This window comes from Sinohyriopsis cumingii, chromosome 10 (genome assembly GCF_028554795.1).
Source record: "Sinohyriopsis cumingii isolate HCF-2022 chromosome 10, ASM2855479v2, whole genome shotgun sequence".
In the NCBI taxonomy this organism is placed as follows: Eukaryota; Metazoa; Mollusca; class Bivalvia; order Unionida; family Unionidae; genus Sinohyriopsis; species Sinohyriopsis cumingii.
The window spans coordinates 7,192,918-7,211,767 of record NC_142970.1 but is presented as its reverse complement, the minus strand read 5'-3'; the positions used below and the strand labels follow the sequence as shown (position 1 = coordinate 7,211,767).

The following is an 18,850-nucleotide window of genomic DNA, read 5'->3' as shown; positions in this document are numbered from 1 at the left end:
AAGGGGTATTGCATTTACTCTGGAAACTGATAAGTTTAATACATTCTTTACCCAGTGGAATACATCAGTAAATAATTGTATACTCTTTTGATTCCTAAAACTGACATACGTAATGAAACATGTCAGTGGTGATATGTTCCTCCTCTTTATACACGCGATTTTAATAAATTTATTAAAAAGCAAAGACATGAAATAATACAAATTCTAGTGGAAAGTACATCATAGCTAGCAACGCTTAAATATGGAGTTATTGAATGATATAAAAACTAATATTAATCTATAAAATCAATGTGTTTTAAATCGATATTCAAACTCACCGCATTACAAGTTTTGGCACTGGTAATATGTGTAACATTACACAATGAGATATATATATATATATATATATATATATATATATATATATATATATATATATATATATATATATATATTCAAATATTGTATCTTTGTGTAAATATGTATTAATGCTTATATCACTTTATGTCCACAGCCGACTATCACCCCGACTATAACGGTATTGTAGTCTCTGGAGACACGATAATCGTCATTGACTACAAGCCGTGGAATGACAGGTATGTGTATAAAGTGCGCCTTCACAGACTCCAAGATGGACAGTTACTTGCCATGTCTCACCGACTGCAGTCAGCACCACGTGACATATGTCTGATGAATGAGATGGAAATATGTGTGCTTTTATGGAACGGAGTTATGGAACTCATGTCCATTGAATCTACAGACATGACAGGTGCTATAACAACAACAAGAACATTAAATGTACAAGGATTATTTGATCGATATGATGCTGTTGTGAGATTCAAAGACAGTCTTGTTCTCTGTGGTGTAAAGAAGGACACGATGTCATGGTGTATTGTGTCTCTTCATGATGGACATGTTGACACAATTCACCAGACTTGCCACGATGGCGTAATAGTTGATAAAGTATGGAGTGAGAGTTCAGTAACAACAAAGAGCAACATTATTTACATCTCTTGTTATGCTGGCTCTAACTCCCCTGACACTGGTGTATATGCATACGACATCTCGAATCCCAGTCATTGTAAATATACATACAAACATAAAGATTTGTACTGGCCGAATGGAATAACTGTAAACAAAGACGGTTTTGTTTTCATATCTAATTTTCTATACCCTTTCTGTATTCATCAACTTACAGACAAATGCCAGCTTGTGTCCATAATCACGCAGGGAGTACCACGGAACATCTGGGCTATATTCTGGGACCAAGGACATGGACATATCTTTGTCACATGCAGTGGAAGCAATTACATAACCATATTCAGACCAGAGCATCAAGGTAATTAATGTCTTATATGTTATGGACATACAAATATTGTACTAGCACAACGCAATTACATTAAACATTTTATTTATTTAACATTATCGGAAACTTAATTTCACAGTTAGAAAACAAAATGTTGATAGAACAGTTCTTTCATGTATGTATGCCTTGCTGATATGAAGTAAGATCTGAATAAAAATAGTACGTATTGTTCATGTTCTCATCATTGAGTGATGGACATTTATTTCTGGCATATATCTGTAATATATTTATTTATATTTATATATGATCTCTAACATTTACGACGTAGTTATGAAAGGTTCATCGACGACCATGACGAAGGCTGCGTAGAGAAGGTATTACGAGGTTTCGCTTCTATTGTGCACGTGTAATTGAATCCAGTCTAACCTTGATCGCATCAGATGTATGTCTTCTAGAAATATACACTATTTCAGTAACTCTTACTTATTTAAACCGTTCTAGAAGGATTTTGCATGAAATGTGTATCTGTCATACCCGAATTTAACTGAATAGTCGCAATCAAAAGGCACATGTACAAAAAGTTGCACCTGTTTCATAATTGCATGAGCATCTAAAGGACACTTTGTCAAACCTCTTCATGTTCTCAAACTGAAATCTTGTAAAGTCTTTATTTTCTACATATTTTTAAAAATATGTTATTCAAAGTCAATGTCATTGTAGTATTTCTAACCAGCTTGGGGAATTTCGTTTTCTGTAGGAGGTCATAAAGGTACAGAGGTCCCAATAAGGGATGGAAAATATCAACCTATCATTGAGGATACATCCATTGATATAAGACAGGTAATTGTAAGTACTTGATATCTGAATCATGCATAAGATATATTAAAACATAGTGTGTATTTGTAGCTGACTTTCATTAAGCAGCAGAAAGGGGGCGACCGAGCAAACAATGTGGCGTCGACTTTAAGGCCCGCCCCATCAACGTCCCATTATATAATCCGGGCTTTGCAAAAGTGTGGATTTATCTGTGATAACACTGATGTATAAGTTACTAAAATCCAATCTGAGGCTTGTATGAATATAGCAAAATGGAATGACTGCGACCAAGCTGATAGGCGTTGAATATCTATTGAATGACTTTCTTGGGTAATTGTTATAGTTTTTATTTTTCATTTTGTGTTAACACACCCACCTTGCAAATCGCTATGTGCTAAACGAAATGTTAGAGATTCAGAGGGTTATCCACACTGAATTTCAATTTTATAATCAAACACCCACCCACCTAAGTGATCCCAGCGTGCTATAAAGCGTGCACCCCTATTGGGGTTCGGAATGGGGCCCAGGCAAGTGGACCTGGGTTAAGTTATGCAAGTTTACAATTACCCATTCAATGATATTTCATCTTTATACAGTGTATCATTCAGCACCACCTCCCACTTATACTTTTTTAACGCCAACAATGTCTGTCGCGTTCTAGAAGTTTCCACATGATTATCATATTTACAACTCTGTATGAAGTGTTAGTTTCCGATACTGTATTATTAGCATAAAGTATAACATCGATTACTGCACAAGTTACTTACCATTATGCTAATGATGAATATACAAACATACATACAGATAAGATATTAATAGTATAAACGCATTTATATAACACTAAACATGGAATTTATTAAGTATCGTAGCATTTTAAATCATGCCTATTGTGTTATTGATATCGTAACAGGTATTGACTTGCGCTTGAGCCTGGGAAACCCGCGTGTTATAATTAGCATATTAACGCGTCACAGTGCTCACTTCTAGCCGGACGTGACAGTTGACCTGGAGATGTCGAAATTTTGAGTTGAATTCCCATTCCGGCAATTTGCTGTGGTAAACAAAAAATACGTTACGTTACTTGATACATAGAAATGTTATTTTCTGATTACGGACCATAATTCACATGCTTCGACTGAATCAGTAGCAGAGTTTCCAAGAGAAAATCCAACTAGAATTTATGACGGCTATATGTTTGAGGAGATTTATAATATTAGTGCGCGTGATCCTGTATCTGTCTGATTATTTCACGGTAAGGACGCATATTCATCTGCAGTAGATAAATGTGGCATAGATGAATCAAAATTTGACAAATTTGTGCTACTATCTTTTATACTTTATCAGAAATAATCTCTCATACATGCAGTGAAAGAGATTGCGGTAAAATTTACCGGCGAGAGTGATGAATTACTCAATAAGTGTTTTACTACGTCCTCTGTTGTGGCTCATATAATACAACAACAAAAACATTCATGGCGTCCAACACAAAAAAAAAAATTATCGACGATATATCACGATCTTGTGTCCAGTTTTGACGTGTTTGTCTCTGGAACACAAAATATGATTCAGCCGATAGAATCTCAGTTGATAATGTAGCATTTTATCCTGCCATTTTTATTAGATAATGCGAATGCAAACCTATTTTAACAAATTCGATTATCTAACACACGAAATGATCAGAGCAGCAATAAACGGCGTATTACCTCTGGACCACGAACTGACGGCGATTTGCCGAGATTGAATAACTGGAGTTCTGAACGAGTATCCATCCGGTTGTATCTGCCTGATTTGGTCGTCATTTTAATAAACCGGACACACACACACACATACATTAATCTCAATGACTGTTGCGTAAATATTAGCGTGGCTGGGCTCCAATAGTGCTATTACGGTATATGCTTGACGTTAAGATCCTTACATAGCTGAGTGTAGCGTCTGCGATAATGCAAGAACATTTGGGCCTTCTCAAGATGATAAAGATATTTGCAGAAAATATATCGGTAAATTTACATTACGTATATGGACTCAGCAGAACCTGATCTTGTGATTGCATTTACAACATCTTCAGAAGTATTCATGACGCATAGTCGTCAATCAACCTGTTATTGATGATCAACCGGTTTTCAGCTGATGCTGTTAGAGGCGCCACGGATTCATTTTATATAAGTCGATAGAAATTGATCTTGCAAAACCGTTTATTAACAGAGCTCCGCAGTGTACAGACGCTACGCGTCAATACTTCTTCGCAGTCAACACCAACGATGCTATTTGGGGTCATTGAGGAATAAAGAGCGAACAAATACGTAATTATTCTGAATCGGCCGACGTTAAATATCCTGCGGTGTATTACCAATACGATACATTATCAGGCTCCGTCAGTGAATGACCCAATCACGGTACATGGCACGTTCTATTTTAATGGTCCTGGTGAATTTAGTAAAATAACACGTGCGATATAATTATTAAAAAGTCACAAATGATTTTGCTAACGTCAACTCTCAGTCTTGCAAGAAAGATGAAAGTTAAGTTATGCACGTATCACAGATTGTTTGAATATGGCCTTGTGATGCGTGGACCCCCGAGCGAATGGGTGAGATATATATTCCTAAATTCCTGAAATGGGACGAAATATGTACTGTGTCTAGAGATATTTTAAAAAATGTTTCTCGACTGGCTAACCACGAACAACATGACGTACGACAATCTACTGTGAATAGGATCAATAGTACTCTCGGCCACACACGCGAAAATGTCGCTCTGACATATCTTGAATACAACAGACGTAGTGGCGCGAGCTCCATCGAGCAAGCTCATCTGCGCTAGAATTTTGTGCAGGCACGTATCCAACCTGGTGGTAATTGGGTATCTTCAAGAATTACATGTAATTGTTCATTGATTGTTGAATCTAGTCAGTAGATAGCAGGCAGGCAAGTAGGTCTTGCGCAAAACATTTTATGTATGCTTACACCCCAGACTGAGTCTGTTGCTCTTGCTGCGTCACCTTCAAGTTCACTGGGTTCATAGCAATACGTTTCTGCCCAACATCGAATGTTGTAATTGATTACATGGTGATTTTCTTTGGGGCATATGTTTCTTCAGGATTGCGTGGAATGGTTTAAATGCAATGCCACTCGTGACTTCGTTGTTTAACACGGTTATCACATGAGGTAGTCTATAATCCCATTCACGAGATGTGTCCTAGCTCAGTACATCTTTGGCGTATTGATGTCGAGATAATAACTCACCAAGTGTCTAATGAAAACGTTCAATGGTTGACTGATGATATAACAATGTGTGTCCACGTCTAATTATAACCTTTTTGTGTTGCATCAGCGATGATACTGCACCGATAAATTATTTACCAGGATCAACATATAGCAAATGTGGCCAGTGTAAAGGTCAATTCGAATAATTTCTTTTCAAACGCGGCTGCGACTTCAGTTGCTATTTTATTAGATAGCAGTTCTGCTTCTTTGTATCTTCTTGCAAGGTCGACGATCGTGAACGCGTATTTGTATGTGCGCCGTTTACTTGATGTGTCAATCGTGTAATGTGGTAAAAACAAGTTATATGCCTGATGAACATCGTTATGGATGCTGACATTAAACCGTCTATGCTGAAACGTTTTTGGTCGTGGTAGTAATTTTGCCATATTGCCTGTCGTTACAATCAATCTGCGGCAACGGCTCGTGTTACACTAATGCATAGGCGAGTGTGCTAATCGTTGCTGTACCTCTCGAATATCCTCTTGGACTATAATAAATAGACTAAATAAAGTAATTATCGGACAATTATTTGTACACACTCACAGCTAGTTCACCACTCATCTCCGAACTTATCAACCAGTTGGCATGTGATGTTCGTATATCTTTATTCTTTATCCACTTCAGCGTGTGAATCAACTTGACGTCCGCGATATGTCGTTGTTGCAGATCTTTGTTTTTATACGCGATGTCATGAGTATATCACTACTAATCGATCCCATTTGCCGGAAATTCACATGGTTTTGGTTGATTTTTATCGTCAAGTCTACTTCCAGTCGGGTTTCAGGACCACAATAATTATGTCCAGGAAGATATATTCACCCAAGGGGTAGCTCGCAATTACCCGAAGTGTCGAAGCAATATCAACGCCATGGATCTCAAAGCGATCTGAAGCCAACAACTTTTGTACGCCGCATCTCATACTGTTAGCTGTGAGTGGTCGCCTGTTAATTTTCGACGTAGTTGTGTTTAACCCAGTTTCATCTGTGACCGTCTTGCATCGAACACAGTATAAACTCATGATTATAAATAGCACTATATTTGTACAATACGAACGTGAATTATCATCCATTGTAACAAAATTATATTCGAACTATTATTTAAATAATCCGTTTGGATCTGGTAAATTTCAGTTGTTGCTCAACCTGATAATTAGGTTATCTCAAATATGAAAAACATTATTTGGAAACGCCATCTATGGATGACCAAAGATGCTATAATGGTCTTAATAAATTTAGTGAATCGACAACGGGTTTGTCAAACAGCGATATTATTGAATTTGTCACTGACATCGATGATCTTAACGAGGATATCGACACTCTTGTGGTTTCCGATGAGGTCATGATTGACGAACAAAGAAATCCAGGTATAATATTTTCACGGGGAAGACATAAAAACACAGGTGCCATTTACGTTACACAATGGTACACTCAAATCCCTAATGCTATCGGAGATAACTCTAATTGTTTGATTATTTTTAACGGTGTTGAAACACATACGCTGCGAAATATCATCAGATTTGGTGTCCCGGTGACATGGAAATAAAAAAGTTTAAAAACTTGTTTGCACATGCTCAGAAACCCCGGATAGATTCATCACAATAAGTTCACACGATTCAGCAACACGTTATCGAAATTGGTCTTGACAAAATCTTTTATTAAACAAATCTACTTACTGTATAACGAACCAATAAAATATTAACGAGATTATTTCTAAAATTGAAGAATTACTAAACGATTGGCTCGCGGTTTGCGATGAAGCAACCGCAACGGGAACAGATCAGATATACACTAGATGTAGAATATAGATTTATCAAATTACTCAGAAGCGAAATGTCATTGGTGGATTTTCCCGAACAATATGAGATAGCTACATTTGTTCGACTTGCAAGTCCCACTGAGAAAATACGATCAGAGTGGTCTCATCAGTATGAAACTGCTTTAAGTGCTCGTGTCAGACAGCTAATAAAACTTGTATTGGAATCCGTTAGGATTACAGAATCCGACAGGGTGGAATAGCAAAGTGAAGAAATAACGAAACAAATTAGGTTTATTTTGTTGTTAGTGGTGGAATGCGTTATTTTGGGTGTCTATGGCCAATGATGGTCTATCACGCATATGCAAACTAAAATTTATTTATTTCCTGCCCGTGTCCAATAAATTACCGTCTTGGTCGGTTAGACGAAAATGTCTTCGTGACAGTGATTGATTATGAAATCGTAAATAAACAGCGTTTACGGGCAATGTTTACAATCAAATGACCCCAGCGTGACCTCGGATGTAAAGCTGTAAAGAACATATCCCTGCTAGGCCTGCCCTTTGAATGATTGCCAAGACGCAGTATAGCTACCACCGACTGAGCCACAGACTAAATTTACAGAAATCGTCGATGTGATATTAACTATATAAGGTGATACATGGCAACCAATACCTGTTGGATTTTTATTATATCAAAGAATATCTAAAGGGCCTCTTATTTTGTCCCATGCTGAAGAGATATTTTGGAACATATTAGTCAGTTAAATAATTGAAACCCTCCTGCATTGTATCGATGTTGAACCAGGGTTGCTTAAACGTGGTCAGTTTTTCTTCTGTGATCTTTAAGTGATGAAGAAATAACTTTTTGTATTTTAACCGCTTGTGCTCCTAATGATCACCCATGTTAACTATTTTCCTATCACAATTTTTCGAAGGAGTTCTGCATCAGATTTAAATAGTCAAGCCGTCTAACTGCCTCAGTGATTCTTCGCTTAGGATCATTATTCGGATATTCGAGTATGTACTGCTTAAGCAGATTTCTCAGATCATCTTGTGTATTTGTATGTTTCTGAGATATTATCTTTATTATTTTAGGAGAATGTATAATCCATTCCCTTACCGTCTTTGTTTATATTATCATAATATCATGACCGGTAACTGTGGCCACCTGAGTCGGTCACTACAGGGACATCTAAGTCAGCCACTCCAAGCATACTCATTGTGTCACTGTCAGATTATACCATTGCACGTCGTATCTATACTCAGTTATATGAATATTTGTTTGTCAGTGATATAATCAGATCGTTTTGTTTCTGGTGGTCCAATATAAATTGGCTCTGCCAGCGGCCATCCCAACCCATCATAGTTCTAATGGACGACTTATTTATGTCAACGGCATAATCTGGTGTTGATATTTCAGTGGTAGCGCTCAGCTTTGGCTCTTATACTTTCGTAGCGATCTTTCATTCTTTTCCTGTTATAAAGCTGATTCTACGCTAATGTTCATCATTGATTTCTTCGATTTGATATAGTCCTGGTGGGATCCTTACGACTTTCCAGTTTGGGACGGTCTGCCAAAGCTCATCAACCTTGCTTTCATTCGCAAGTAGCAGCGAATTGTTAGCCTCTAATCCACCAAATGATTTTCCTCTCATTGTTTGGCCAATTAAAATAAAGTCGTAATTGTGCCAGTGCTATCTCAAGTGATAGACTATTTTTTGTATTAGAGTTGGAAAACCAAACTCAAATTCCGACCGTGTTGACGTCGCTGATATAATTGTGGTCATAGACGGGGTTAATCGGTTCCATTTGTGTCATCATTTATGCGGTCATTAAAATATAGAAGACGGATTCTAAATGTGGCGTTGGAAACGTCAGCAATATCGTTGGCTGCGCGGATATGGTTCTAAGCATGTGCAAATTTATATTCTACCTCTAGTTTATATCTGACCCAGCAGGATATATTCTTTAAAGCTTTTCTTCGGAGGTCACGCTTTCGTCATTTGATTGTATCAGTGCCCGTAGACGCTGTTTATTTACGATGTCATAATTAATCACTGTAAGGTTGCAACATGACATGTAACAAAAACTGTTTCAGTGTCTAATATTGGACCTTAGTTTACCCCGCTGACAATATCGATGATATATTTATACAAGCATATGTCGTCGACCACATCATTTATGTGTGCACATGTAATTGATTTACCGTCACACGTAGATATATTATTTTCGCGATAATATTAAGGATACCAACAGTGACAGCGGTTCCAACCACGGGTCATATCACGTGTGGCGCTGATAACGTACCGATTAAGGTCGATGTTTCTGCGACCACGAGATGACCGCATATACAACATTGTCGATGTGGATGATTCGTCTGCGCTATTGTTTTTGTTTTGTCATGCTCTTGTCGATGCTTTCTTCCAGCGATGCCTTCCATGTACATGATTGATAATATCTGTAAGATTGAGAGGGATCCATTGTCGCTGCATATTTAGTACTAAGTCATCAATTGAGGCTGTTTTCACGACGAATTAAAAATTCCATCAATACGTCACTGCGTTTAATTATTTGTCTTCTGTTTCCAAGATGAATATTTCCTCAATATTTTGATTTAAAACAACCGACACATTTCCAGAAAATCTATCGATGGAATAATAATAATAATGATGTGGACTTTGTATAGCGCCTAATATTTAGAAGCTCTAATCGCTTTACAACATTAGACAACACATATAAGATAAGAAACATATGTATTGATATGATTACATAAAAAACACCATGAAATTAGAAAACATAAAAAACATGCTGAAAATATTTAAGGTAGGAAACATTTTTAGGTCTTTAAGTTTGTTCTTGCAGTCGAAATAAGTGAGTTTTAAGATCACCCTTGAATGAGATCACTGTGTCTTTTGTGTCTAAGTTCAGTGGACAATTCATTCTACGTTGCTGGGCCCTGGTATGAAAAAGACTTTGTTTTCTTAGTGGGAATAATGAGTATACGATTGTCAGAAAAGGTGCGTAAGTATCTTGCTGGTGTGTACACATCGGTGAGGTCGGATATGTATGTTGGACTGGAGTCCGTCAGTGAAACGTAGCACAGAGAACACATTTTGTGTTTGATTCTGGATCGAATTTATAGCCAGTGTAGGGTACAGAGGAGCGGGCCGGTATGCTATCATCGTGGTACTCTAATTATGATCCGATCAGCTGTGTTGTGAACTTTTGAAGTTTCTGGAGTAGATATTGAGATGAACCAGACAGAACTGAGTTACAATAGTCCAATCTTGAAAGTACTAATGAACACACAAGTGTTGTTGTGGCATCAACTAAAAGATATTTGCGAATGGAGATGATACATCCCAGCTCAAGATATGCAGCCTTGCATATGTTCATGATATGTTGGTGCCATGTGAGAATAATGTCCAGAGTAGCACCTAGGTTTCGTACTGCTGTGTGAATTCAATGTTGATGTTGCTGACATTTGTTGTTTGAAGTAAAGTATGTGAATGAGAAACTCTTTGTGTTGTGATCAGAATGGCCTCGGTTTTATCATCATTCATCTGCAGCTTGTTACATGTCATCCATGATTTCACATCAGAAATGTACCTCTCTACACCTTGGATGGTAGCATCAACTTCAGTTGGGTGGCTAGATTTGTATATTTGGGTGTCATCAGCTTATAATTGGTGAGACACTGGATGATGATCTATGATCTTTGAGAGCGGGTGAGTGTATATAATGAAGGCAACATGTCCAAGTAAATTTATATATTGGGCCGGTTTTACCAATCGGTGGTTGTTAAAGACGGTCAGTAATATCAACAGGTATTGTCCCCCGAGTTGTCTGTGTTGCTTCAGTTGATGCAACAATTTCTTTGGTTTGTTCTCCAGTAAGTTTAAATATCTGCTCTGTATCTTCTGTAAATTCCACATGAGCTCCTGACGCTGTTATAGCTGCTGAATGACAGCAACATGGACTGGAATATATTTCTTAATTGCTCATAGTCGCTCTCGAGCTAATTTAGCTCTATATAATTCCATAGTTAGCGCAGGTTCACTCATTATTGTTATTACAACACCGATTTATTTACAGATCGCAAGTCAGTTGACACAAACAAATTATATATGCATAGTAAAGTAATTTTTTCAGCTACATCAAATTAACGGAATGCAAATTCGACTCACAATTCCATCGCCAGATCACGTGTCAATCCCGGCAAAAAATAAACATTGTGGAGCATTGACATGCTGATGCTAATAATAACATGCTGTTTTTCCAGGCTCACACACATATTAATATCTGTTACGATAAACATATCAGTGCAGGCTTGATTTAAAATGCTGAGATATTTAATAAATTCTATGTTTAGTGTTATAAATGCGTGTATATTATTATTATTTATCTTTATGTCCGTTCATAACTGAAATATAATGATACATCTTCGGAAAATAGCACTTTATATAGTGTTGTAAGTAAGACAATCGTGTGGAAACTTCCAGAATGCGACTGACATATTGTTGGCTTTATAAACAAAAATATTTTAAGTGGGGGATTTCTTGTGATGCACTGAAAAAAGATGAAATTGATAAATGCTGTAGTGATCGTCGGCAATTGAGATTCAGCGTGGACAGCCCTCTAAACTTTCGTTTTGCAATTAGCGATTCGCCATGGGGGAGGGGGGGAGGGCTGTTCACGCAGAGTGGAAAAAAACTCTGATAATTACCCAAGAAAGTCATTCAATAGTTATTCAACGACAATCAGCTTGGTTGCCGCCATTCCTTTTTTGTTATTTTCATACAAGCCTCAGATTAACCTTTTGTAACTAATACAAAGGCATTACCATAGGCACAAGCTATACTCTTACAAAGCCTGGATTGTAAAATGGGGCTTTGATAGGGGATCCCCACACAAGTTCGACGCCACTTCTTTTAGGGTCACAACACACAACTTCTGATGTTGGATGTGGATCGTTAGCATGCATCTAATGTTATTCAAGCATTTGTGTCCAGTAATCAGTTTGTAGCCTATACTATAATTGAGTAAATAGGGGGAATTTTCCACACTATTCGAAAGACAGGCGGGGGTGCATTTTCTTAATATAACATGTTGTAAACGAAGACATAGATGTAAAATATGTCTGATTTTTCGGCGTTATTATGTTTGTGGCTCTGCTGGTTATGGACCAGATGTTTTTTTTTTAATATTTTTTTTATCTTTTTATGGAATCGCTTGCTATCCGACTCCAATGAATGTACGTACTTATGCATGTTTTCTTATTGCTACTCTTACACTACTTTGACAATCCCAATGAAACCTTACAGACACACCCATGTCAACATATTGCTGTTCTTAAGTTAAAATGTTGCCACATGGATTTCGAACATGGCCACCACAGTGTTTCTATTTACCGATTGACACGAAACTTTATTGATACATCTGTGTCAATGTATAATGGATGTTTATGAAAATGTTGCTACTTGGGTATCGAATTTATCTACCAGAGTTGGCATCTTGAAGATTAGCTATCGCAACAACTTTCTGGCGGGATTGTCGTACGAGCATGTGATTACAACGTAAAGTCTTGCGATGTCAGTTTTATCATCAATTAATAATGCATCCAATATTGACAACTATTGTCAAAATATGTTCGTTAATCCATCTTAACAGAAAGTCATATGAACTAGTTCTAGTTTCCTCTGTCCTTTCACACTCCACCTTTGATGTTTTGAAATGTATACTGGGAATGGGATCAGAGTGCATGGCCTATTGAAAGCTTGGAATTAGCATAAACTGCATTGCAGTAGCTGCTAGACGTACTATTCAACCTAGAAACCTTTAATGTCCTTACACTGATACCTACCTTTAGCATTAATTGGAAGAAGATGATTTATCTTTTCATAAATTGCAAATATAGCATCATTAGGTCTTTATGATCTTATGACAGCAAGGATGTTAGTATTGTTAGCACAATTTCATCTAGTACTCTCTCTTTTAGAGTCTAGATGTGTATATATCAAAGACAGCAGATGTCAAATCTACACGTGATCTCACAACAAATCACTTCCCAATGTTGTTGTAAAAATAAAACCTGAAACTATTAAATAAAAGTAGTGTAATTTTGTGCTAAGGTACAACATGACACATAATTTCGAAACAGAACCTTAAATTGGTGCCCAGCTGGTTATCAATAATGAGCAGTAAATATGGCTGTAACATTTTACCTTTACATGAGTTTGCCGATTTCCACTAATTGCCGAACTGCGGGCGCATCAGCCTTAAACAAATTAGTACAAAATATAATGGAACAAAAAAAAAAACTTTTGAGTTGTGCGCGCGTTTGTTCTCCTCCCAGCTACAGCACTGACGACACATGATCGAGATATTCCGCAACTGAAATGATCTGAAGGATCAAAATCAACTCAAAATTATTTCAGCTTCAGAGTTTCGAAGATTTGATCGGCAGAATATATTATATATAAATACATTTCTAAAGAGCAAAGTTTAAGTGGAGGAATTTATCTATTATTTTAGCGCCTGATGGAAGATTTCTTTACTAAATCCTAGGATAAAACTGGCAAACATTTTTACAATAAGGGTATAAGTTTCACAGAAACACTACCTGTCTTAGATAAGACACAAAGTTACAAGAATTACACACGTTTACTTTATTGTTGTGTAAACCTTGTATGGGGCACACACTTGAATTGCTAACATTTTAAATTATTGATATTATTCAAGTTACGAGAAGAAACAAAACAACATTGTTTAGACCTGTCTTGGTAATCAATATCGAAATGATCTTTAAAAATCAGGTATGTATATTACAAAGGAAATGAATCTTCGTTTTGTTAAACATATATGACTGCATTATCACCCATATTTCAATTCGTCGATAACATCTTGCAATGAAAACAAAAATAAAGAGTTTGAAAAAGTTTGAATGTTCTTCTACTCACGTTTACCTTGAGCTGCTATTTTAATTATTATACAACTAGTTTTGATAGTTACACATTTTTATCTAATTTAGGACCAGTCTTAATGTCAGAAGCTCACACACACAATACGTTTGGAACTTAATTATGTGTTATTGCCGCTCACAAGGATATAAGACAAGACCACTCAATTGATGGGTAATCTGCTCATCTAAGTACACAATCAAAGGACAATTTAGAATCAGGCCCCTTTTCTTTAGCGTTATTACTACAATAATGATTTATATTATTATGATGGTCATTATTTGTACAGCTGTCTCAGCAAAGTGTTTTCCTTGGTGATGTGTGCCAGATTTGATCCATGAAGTGTTTGTTGCACTATCGCATGTGAATTACTTGAAAAGGTCGTTCAGTATATGCATATGACTAAAAGTCAGTCATTTGTAGGATATATTGATATGTCTCATGAACATCACGCTCATTGTCTGCATGATTAATTGTCTGTCATTTCTCTAAGCAAATGAAACTAAACGATTTTATTCACCTTCAGCAACTTTGCTTCAAGCCCACCCCGACCCCAACTCTTTTAAGTCTCCCATCGAGTGATCTGGCAAAATAAACTCGTGCTATTTGTTGTTGCTCGATTAGTATTATCCTTAAGATCTAGTAAAGCCTAACATTGTGAGAGTTTACAAACTTCCAGAAACCTGATGATCTATATGTTGTTATTATTTTCCAACTAGATAATATTAAACATAATTCATTTGACATTGACTTATAAGTCAGAACGGAAGTGTCATTAATGTCAAAGAAAGTGAATATTATTACTAGAACTTTCTTTTCGTGTATGTATTTGAAATAATGGGCAAGGTAATAAAAAGAGTGAACAACATGAGCAAAGAAGACACTGATAAGGGACTAATACTTAATCACAATAATAATAATTAGGACTACAGAACAACGGGCAAGGAACCAACACTTAATGACAAGAAGAACATGAACAACAACAACAACAATACTGAATAAGAACTAGCACTTAATCACAACAATAACAATGAAAACAACAATAACAGTACAGAACGGGAACAAGCACTCAATAACAACAAAAGCAATGAAAACAACAATAACAGTAATGACTAGGAACAAACAGTTAATAACAATGGAAGCAATTGGAAGAACAACAACAACAACGTTTATGTTTAAATGAAGTTGAATTATTATGATGATGAATTGATGTTAGTCTTATTTGTATAAATACTTTTTTTCATTTTTCGTCCATGTGTGGTGTGGAGCAATATATAAAGGGCTATTCCTAATAAAAACCAACATTAATGATAATAATATTAATAATACAAACAAAAACAAGAATGTATGTGTGTTGCAATAATAATAGTAATACTAATAATACATATGCAATAATAGTAGTAATACTAATAATAATTACGATAATAAAAATAATACTACTAATAATAATATCGATATTAATAATAATAATACTAATACTAATATTAATACATTTTGATAGTAGATGAATTATTATTATTATTAGTAGTAGTAGTAGTAGTAGTAGTAGTAGTGAGATAAACATTGTTTGGATGTTCCACACTCAAACTGTTTGTTTTTCAATCACAGAATTTAGGAAATCCTGAAGTTAAATATAGATCATTGACAAATTCTTTTTACCTTTGCTAGCTCGTCTGCACTATTTATGTGTTAGTCATTATAAATGTTTGCTTATATTCAAATGTTTATTGGTATGATGAAACAGTATACAAACACACATACATGCAAACAATTAATATGTGTAATTGTATTAATATGTAATATATACAGGATAATTTCTTTTCACAAATTAATATCGGTTGTATTTCATCGTGTGATACCAACTGGTGATATTTTAACGACGGGCTCACCCCCTTTTACAAATTCACCTTACTTTCATAGTCTGGTCATTTAAAAATGTCTGACTTTAGACGGAGGTAGAATGGGGTTCTTCTAAAAAGACACAGGAAATAACATTTGAAATTTTGTAAACGATTTTAACCTACGTATAATGCAACCCCGTTTTGACATTTCATCACAGCATATTTATCGTTGGTGTAAAGGAAGTAAGAGGAAGTATCTTCAGAGGGAGGCAACATCGTCTACTGAAATGTATTTATCAAATAATAATATCCATGCTCAAAATATCAGGTAGTTTATATTTGTTTTCACTAGATTACAAATATTTTTTTTTCTAGCTTACAAAGTCTTCACTTTTGTTCCTGCAGGTACAATTTATGTAGGCACCCACAATCCAGCATTGCGGGGGATGATGGGAAATCTTCTATTTTTATATGTAACAAAATTATCAGGATATATTTTTCACATGTGAAAATATAAGAATGAAAGAAATAGGCATGGGCACATTTGAAATGCTTAACTGTTAAAGAACATAGAAAGACAACATACAATAACGCATGTATACAAACACATCAAATATATAACATTATGAATAGAAAATATACAAACACACATGCACACAAACAATTATCATATTAAAGAGGACGACGAGACAGTATACAACCACGTATATACAAACAGTTCAGATGTTTAAGAGTATGAAGTGATAATATACAAACACACATGCATATATAAAAAAAAACATTTTTTTCTAACTTGGACATAAGAATGATTCTCACCTTCTTTAACCTATATTATAAAGGTAATGAGAAGGTATCTTTTCCAAAAATGTAATTAAGTATCTTCCAAAATCCATTATGATAACCGGTTTTCTCTTTATATATATATATTAAGGTAACACAAAATATTACAGGACAGATAGAGATGCCGCTATATTTGATGGTAATGAGAATGATATATAAAAAGGTAGAAGAGAAAAGAGAGAGTAGGAGCATATCTTTCGTATTTAGTAATATTAAGAAATAAGTACAAGAAGTAGGAGTGCAATGGTATACTGGCAAACCATGATGTTGAGGATTCCAGTGTTTGCAATTCCATCCTTAATACGGTTTTATGCACCGTGATTTGTTGAAGGTCTTGCAATTTATTTATCCCGCACAATTATTTAAAATAATTTCAAGAACAATATGTTCTTTACCTCGAGATGCACGTTTAGCACAAGATTCCAAGAGATTTTAAGCGAAATGCAGGGTACCATCATTCAGGGAAGAGTTATTTGGTGCGTGGCAGGTCAAAACCAGTGGATATTTCTCCAGTTATTAATAATAATTTAAACTTCACTTTGGCTCCAGTATTTGTGCCCTGTTAGAAACTATACTAAATGAACAGTACTTAAGAGTCCCTGTTAGTACAATATCATTTCCTCTAAAATAATTTCATTTTGTATCCAATGCCCGGAATGTATATACAACGAAACATATACATATATTTGAGCTTTAAACAATACATAGAGCAAAGCATTTAACCAAACAGTGGCCGAATGTAATGTTTTCAGTGTAAACTACATGGTCGGTCAGATAAAATTCCTTATGTCACGTTATCTTCATTTTGTTGTTCCAAATATCGATTAACTTCAACTTATTTTTTTTTCATGTTAGTTAACAGGCGTGTAAACCTGAATTTTAGTTTTCATGTTTTTTTTTACGAACTTTCAAATTAATCCCATTCAAAAGAGCAAAATGTGGAAATTTTAAAACGAGCCTGGAAATGGCAGACTAGAAATGGCAGTGCGATATTATGTGCTGATAATTTCAATGCTTACTGGTGTTTGTAGACTAGTTTCATGTTTAAGTTTAGGGAGTTTGCATTTTTCAAGTAGTAAATGGTATATTGATTATTATATTGTTTTATTTAAGTGTTAATGTAGTATAATATGTGTTTGATATATCACAGTACGGTTTTGAGTTGTATCCATATTCAAAAGGTATAACTATATAATAAGACAGTAGAAAGATACCTTCTTTAGTTAGCACTATTCGGGTACAGCCTAACTTAAGAATAGTTATCACTGTGCGTGTAAAAATATCCCCATTAGGCAGGTGAACTTAATGTGAAGGTTTCATAACTGGGCTGTCAAAGAGATGCAATATATGAAAGGAGAGTAAGACTTGACGAGAGAACTATGTAGAGAACGTTACATGTTTTAGATTACCTGGCCAAAACTTCTTTGAGAATGTGTTTTTATCCTGCGTCTGTTTTGTACTCTTCATTGATGATCACAAGTCCATCACTTTTGTTTATATTTTATTTCGCTTTCAATAAGACTTTGCAGAAATATTTGGTATTTGGAGGCTATGTTAGTTTCCCTGGCAACTAGATAAAACAATAAGAAACTGATTGTAATTACACTTTGGATAAAATGGTTTAAAGAATCATGTTCTACCATTGTCATGTTACAGTGACACTCCCATTAATGTTTCATATAACAAAGAACACCAATAGTGTACTTGTTTTGTACAAATTTATAATATGTTGGTTAGTAGAAACAGGTGGAAACGTCTTTTCTTCACCCCAAACACTTGCTGGAAAAATGTAAAAAAATGTCTGTAGCAGCTTTTCATATTGTATGTTTTACCAAGGATTTATCACACTTGATTTTACAGGTAACTTCAATATATGTACCGTGTGTTTGCACAGTGTTAGGCCAGTAATCTATTGAATCTATAGCAACTGACCATCTGATGAATGAATGTATATTTGCAGTGAACAAAAAATACATATTGACTTGCAACTTCTAAATATATCTGTATATTTCCAAACTTTGTCTCCATGGATGCTATATCATAACAAACTAAATGTCTACTCTTAATATTTACTATATGAAAATAAACC

At 35.4% G+C, this 18,850-nt stretch overlaps 1 protein-coding gene across 2 annotated transcripts in view; it reads left to right on the top strand.

Annotated features, from left to right (window-relative positions):
* The window catches only part of LOC149789554 (uncharacterized), a 99,991-nt gene that overhangs the window by 33,346 nt on the left and 47,795 nt on the right, over positions 1 to 18,850 (top strand). For both annotated transcript variants that reach the window (XM_089971576.1, XM_089971577.1), the window contains 2 exons: positions 494 to 1,318; positions 2,043 to 2,125. In XM_089971576.1, the coding sequence (XP_089827702.1) occupies positions 494 to 1,318; positions 2,043 to 2,125 (908 nt within the window). The remainder of the gene's footprint in view (positions 1 to 493; positions 1,319 to 2,042; positions 2,126 to 18,850) is intronic.